The sequence below is a fragment of the Pyxicephalus adspersus genome, chromosome 10 (assembly GCF_032062135.1).
Source record: "Pyxicephalus adspersus chromosome 10, UCB_Pads_2.0, whole genome shotgun sequence".
NCBI classification, from domain to species: domain Eukaryota; kingdom Metazoa; phylum Chordata; class Amphibia; order Anura; family Pyxicephalidae; genus Pyxicephalus; species Pyxicephalus adspersus.
The window spans coordinates 23,019,067-23,025,066 of NC_092867.1; the positions used below are offsets into that span (position 1 = coordinate 23,019,067).

At 43.1% G+C, this 6,000-nt stretch overlaps 1 protein-coding gene across 1 annotated transcript in view; it reads right to left on the reverse strand.

Moving 5' to 3' along the window:
• LOC140339385 (alpha-2-macroglobulin-like) overlaps nt 1-234 on the reverse strand; it is a 48,564-nt gene extending 48,330 nt beyond the window's left edge. Inside the window, exon 1 of the mRNA XM_072424087.1 lies at nt 78-234. Coding sequence (XP_072280188.1) covers nt 78-148 — 71 coding nt within the window. The 5' untranslated portion in view covers nt 149-234. The remainder of the gene's footprint in view (nt 1-77) is intronic.
• Between the last annotated feature and the right edge of the window lie 5,766 nt (nt 235-6,000).

Here is a 6,000-nt window from a genome sequence, read left to right on the forward strand (position 1 = left end):
ACAAGAACACAAGTACATGCTGCATGTATTATTGCTTATATACAGATTTAAGTAATTAAAATCATAAAATGACTCACAAATTAGCATCCAAAGGCCAGGAGGAGTGCAAAAGGAGTAGACCCACACAGAGCACCCAGGACACCATCATGCAGGAGTTCGGGGCAGCATGAGGCTCTGTGCACTGTGTGGATCTTTTTTATTGGGCTGCAAATTATCCACACACCCCCTTCTAGGATTTTCTTGCTTAAGTACAGAGAGGATGGACATTTATCACAGCACAACAAATATTTATTTAGGCAATGACTGACCATTATTAGTATTGCAAAGGATTGCAAAACTTGTCAGTGCAAAAAAAAAACATATATCTAAACTTAGGGTGAACTGCTGGTCAGATCATGCACACAAAATGTTAGGATATTGTGATTCCTCTGTATCTGTAAGCATTGTGGAGTAATTTATTTTCTAAGATTCACAACACAACTGTTGAAACTATAAATCCTTCACTAATTCTGACTGTTGTACCAGAATCTTGGCAGCCTGTCAGCCTTTTTTAATTAAACAGAAACCAAATGGTACAACTAAAGATCATATGGGCTCATAACAAAATTTTGATGTCAACAGCCTTCCCTCAGGAATCTCCTGACTGACATGGATCATAATCAGGGGTGTAGTGGGGCGGGTACGGGTTTTTTCGGGAATGTGTATTCACCCATGATGTGTTTAGACTCCTCCCCCGAGACCTCGGCAATCACTTCAGCAGGGGGGTTCACAGGGGGCCAGGAGTGACTGACTCTAGTCTTGAATGTATGTTTTCTACTATGCTATTTGGTATTTTATTATTTTGATTCCCTCTTGTGGTTTCTTTTTCCCTTTCCTATTCCCTGTCCACACCAGGTGTAGGTCACCACAATCCCCACCCAAATGGCTAACAGGCAAGATACAACCTCCAGGTCAGCTATGAGAAAAGTCCAGAATAATTTTCCTCCCACCCTAAAAATAGTATCAACGCTCAAGGGCTCAACTCCCACATTAAAGGAAGGAAAGCTTTCCAGTACTATCATTCTCTTCAGGCTGACATTACATTACAAGAAACCCACTTAACCAGGAGCTCGGCACCTTCAAATCTTAACAAACACTACCCTAGACTATACATGGCCAACACTAGGAAAAAACACTGTCGGGTGGCCTTGCCTCTGGCCAAACATTTGAACTTCCATAAATTGGAGGTGGTGAGAGGTACTGAGGGGCAGTCCTTAATAATGATAGGATCAATATTGGGTCAACTGGTCACGTTCATTGTATACTATGCCCCTAATACTGGCCAAAATTGTAGGCCTTGATCAGATACTGCACAAATCGGGACTTCTTTGATATAAACATCCCCCAAAACGGAGTAACAGGTTGGCACACGTTTTGTTTGTTTTGCCAACATGACCTGGTTGACGTCTGGAAGGAATTTAACCCCTCAGCCAGGGATTTTACGTATAATACCAAGGCCTATCAGCTCTATTCTAGAACTGACCAATATTCTTGCCAGCCCACTCAGCCCCTTTCGTCTCGAGGTCTTGAATTCTCTCCTCCACTTGGTCTGACCATGACCCTGTGGTAGCTACGTTCTCTACCTTGGGAGGTAGGCCATCTGGTTTTCGCTGGAGAATAAATGACAGCATACTACAAGACAAGCTATTAGGTATCGAAATTGAGGCTGCTATTAGAGATTTTTTTACACTCCGTAATCTTAGCGATGCGTCATATGCTAATAACTGGGAAGCATTTAAAGTTGGAGCATTTAAACTATTGGAGAGGAACTTATTAAACTAGCCTCTAGACTTAACAGGACCCAAACCAAAGTTATAGATGCTAAAATAAAACAATATAGAGATCTCCTAAGCCAACATAAACAATTGCTGGTTTCACCTGGTCTAACAAACCGGGTCAATTTCTAGTTAATAAACTGAACCCACATCCCAAATCTAAGCGTTGCAAACCGGTAGTGGTGCATATTATCATAAACTGTATGATGCAAACTCTACGCTTCCCACCACAGTAGCTGACGAGTTCATGGGTTCTCTGAACCTTCCCAAGCTTAAAGCAGCCCACAAGCAAAAATTAGAAGAACCCTTCTCCTTGGAAGAAACCTATACTGCAGGTATTGAAACATCTCAAAACAAATAGTACTCCGGGTCCTGATGGCTTCCCCAATGCTTTCTACAAAAAGTTTAGAGTTAAGTTGGGTCCCCACCTGGTGGGTTACTTTAAGTACTTAATAGAAGGTAAGTACTTGCAAGGCAAGGCCAACCTAGCTCACATAAGTGTAAATACCCAAACCAGGCAAAGACCCTTCATCTGTTTCCAACTATCGCCCTATTTCACTAATAAATTGAGATCTCAAAATTCTCACCAAAACCTTTTTCCTTGGCTTGAACTTTTTCCTCAGTAGCTATATTCATCCTGATCAGGTTGAATTCATATTATTACGCCAAGCCCCTGATCAAACTAGGCAGTCTATAGACTTAATTTCAGCAGTTTCTACTGACTGGGACTAGAGTTCCACCAGTAGAGCCATACTTTTATCCAAAGACCTCCAATAGACATTTGACAGCCTGTCATGGGACTACTTATTTTATGTAGTGAGTCGCATGAACTTTGGAGGTACCTTTTTGTGCATTCTGGCCACCTTATACAATTCTCCAGAAGCAAAAGTCTCCTTCGGGAGCTATTTATCTGATGAATTTTCCATCACAAAGGGTACCAAGCAGGGTTGCCCCCTCTCCCCCTTGCATTTTGCTCTGGTGATTGAGCCGCTAGGGATAGCATTACACACAAGCCCTGATGTTAGAGAGATTACATGTGGAGGTGCGGAACACGAATGCATTCTTTTCGCAGATGACATCCTAATGTTCATCACTTCATCACTAAACATCATCCCTAATTTATTTAAAATTCTTTAAAAAATTGCAAAACTATCAGGTGTATGGATTAACCACTCCAAGTCAATGGTCATGAACATAAATCTTGATCAAGCCACCATTGCTTCCCTAAAACAGGCCTTTGGCCTGGAGTGGCATACAGCAGCCTTGCCGTACCTAGGCAAAACTCACCTCCAGTCCCCAACAAATTTATAATACGAACTATGGTCCCTGATTCCAACATATATTCTCAGATGTCACCAGATGGTCTGCTTCCCCCCTGTCCTGGTTTGGCAGGGTGGCAGCAGTAAAAATAAATGTTCTCCCTAGGGTCTTATACCTGTTCAGAACACTACCCATACTGATTTCCCGTAGGTCACTTGATCTGCTTCCATCCAAGATCATGGCATTTATCTGGGGCCGTAAAGGGAGTACTATCAACTGTACAACCATACTCTCCCCTAAAACAAAAGGGGGTTTGGGAGTACCTAACTTTAGGCTCTACCATAGGGATGTGCAGACCATGCAACTTTTCCGTACTACTCTATTGTTTCAGAGGCCCCAATGGGTGGATATAGAGACTCAACCACGTACAAGGACGGATATTCCTTCCATCATGTGGGTATCTAATCCCCTGAGACCCAGGGTTTTTTGCCTTTCCCTACAGTATTCATTATCATATTGGGACAGCGTGAAACACTATATAGGTTTTACACCTCTTGCTGTGCTTTGGGGGAATCCTGAGTTTCCACTGGAAATGCCACCACATTGGTTCAGCTGGTGGAAAAGCCACAGTTTTCCAAGAGTGGGCGACCTTATATCGGGAAGGCACATTCTGAGTTTCAAACACTTAGTTCAAAATAAGGAATTACCCAGATCTGAAGGTTTTTGCTATTCACAGCTTCAGTCTTTTTAAGCTCCAAACTTTCTCAGATACATCCCATCATGCAAAACGGCAAGTAACTGTAATACTTTGGCTGACTCAGTGGGGGAGATTTCAATTCTTTATTCGGTGATGTCAGCCCCTTCCTCCAAACTACCTTAAATGATAGCCTGGGAAAGGGATGTGAATCAATCTTGGGAGTTGGAGAAGTGGACTGGGATAGCCCGAAATATTTCTTCTTTTTTTTAAATTGTATTTTTATTGAAAGAAATTTTACCAGGGTACAAAGAAGAATAAAAGAACACAATAAAACTATGAAACGGTATCGAAACATACACAGTTTCCAAGGGAAACAATAACCAATTCCTGAGAATAACACATTACTTAAACAGCAAAAGAGGAAGGGGGGTGGGGAAACAGAGTCTGGGCAGTGTGACATTGTCAAGCAATCAGTGGGCAAAGGGTCAACCGGGCAGTCTAGCATAGTAATGATCCCAAGCCTCCCAGACCATCTCAAACTTGTCCACCACATTTCTAATAAGAGCTGTGAGGTATTCCATAAGGTGGATCTCCTGGATCCATTCATATAGATTCTCCATGGAAGGGGGTAAAACCGCCTTCCATCTGGTAGGAATCAATGTTCGAGCTGCCACTGAAATATGGGATACCAGCTTACGAGACAAATTTGGTAACGCTGGGGAGGGTTGACCCAGAAAATGGGTGAGAGGGTCCAAAGTTATAGGTTGCTGAGTCACATCAGATAGTAGGTTGTTAACCCGGGACCAATATACCTGGATAAGGGGGCAGAACCAAGCATGGGGCAATTTGACCGATGCCAATGGATTCGTGTACAAGGACTCAACCGCCTTAACAAAGGGTCCAGTAAAACCCATTTTGTCTAAAGTGAAAAACATAAAAGGCCAACTAAGGCGGTCGACCGCCTTTTCAGCATCCATGCTAAGTACTAAGGACAGGGTTTTCCGTTTGTTGACAATATCAATAACGTTGGCCACCCTTCTAGTATTATCACTTGCATATGTCTTTAGGGTATAAAGCCTGTCTGGTCCCCATGGATGAGAGAGGGAAGGTATTTGGATAACCTAGAGGCCAGAATCTTCATAAAAATTTTTAAATCAGAGTTTAAGAGGGCTATCGGCCAATAGTTAGAGCAGTCCATTGGATCCTTGCCTGGTTTCGGTATCACTGTAATATGAGACGCCATCATAGAAGAGGGATCAGTTTACCCTTTAAAAAATCATTGAATAATCTTAAAAGATGTGGTGAGAGTTCCGGCAAGAATGTTTTATAATACAAATTGTGCAAACCATCCGGGCCCGGAGCCTTAGAGGTCGGTAATTGAGTAAAAATTTTTGTGAGTTCCTCGTCTGTAATAGGACTATTAAGTTGCTCCAGGTATTCCGGTTTGAGCCGAGGAAGGACCACCTGCTCTAGGTACAAATTTTTTTCGGCTGTAGCAACCTACCCAGAGAGGTCTGAGCACGGTGGACCGTTTGGTACAGACATTGGTAATAGGCCTCGAAGCATGTAGCAATATGGGAGGGGTCATACTGCACCATTCCGCTCTCATCCCTAATAGCCCCAGGGTGGAGTTTAGCTGCATATCTCTTAGCTTACGGGCAAGCAATGTGTCTGCCTTATCACCCTTGTAGTAATACAGTTGGCGGGTTTTCTGCATCATCCAACTGACCGTCCTCAATTCTAGGGCCCTTAGTTTCGAACGGAGAGTGGTTAGCTCCCTCAGAAGGCCCAAGGATGGTTTTGCTGTGTATTTCGCCTCCACTGACCTTAAGGACTGCTCTGAAACAGAACGCTGCAGGTTAGAGTCCCGTTTAAAGTTGAGAGCTCAGGGCTATACATTGTCCTCTAAACACTGTTTTATGAGGTTCCCAAAGCGTGGAGGCATGAGCAACTGAGCCTTCATTTTCTCTAAAATACATTTTTAAATTTGTGGCTAGGGCTGATTTGGTACCCATATGTTTAAGCAAGAAATCATTCAACCTCCAATGACAAACTCTCACTGTCGTGGGGGAGAAGATCACATCCAGTGTTATGGGAGCGTGATCCGAGGGGGGTGGTGAATCCGCCAATTATCGTAGAGCTAGTGTTTTCTGATCAATTGCCTGAATACCCTGGACTGTTTAGACACCTGCGCAGGAGGCTGAGATTGAATCAATGTGTATCTGTCCC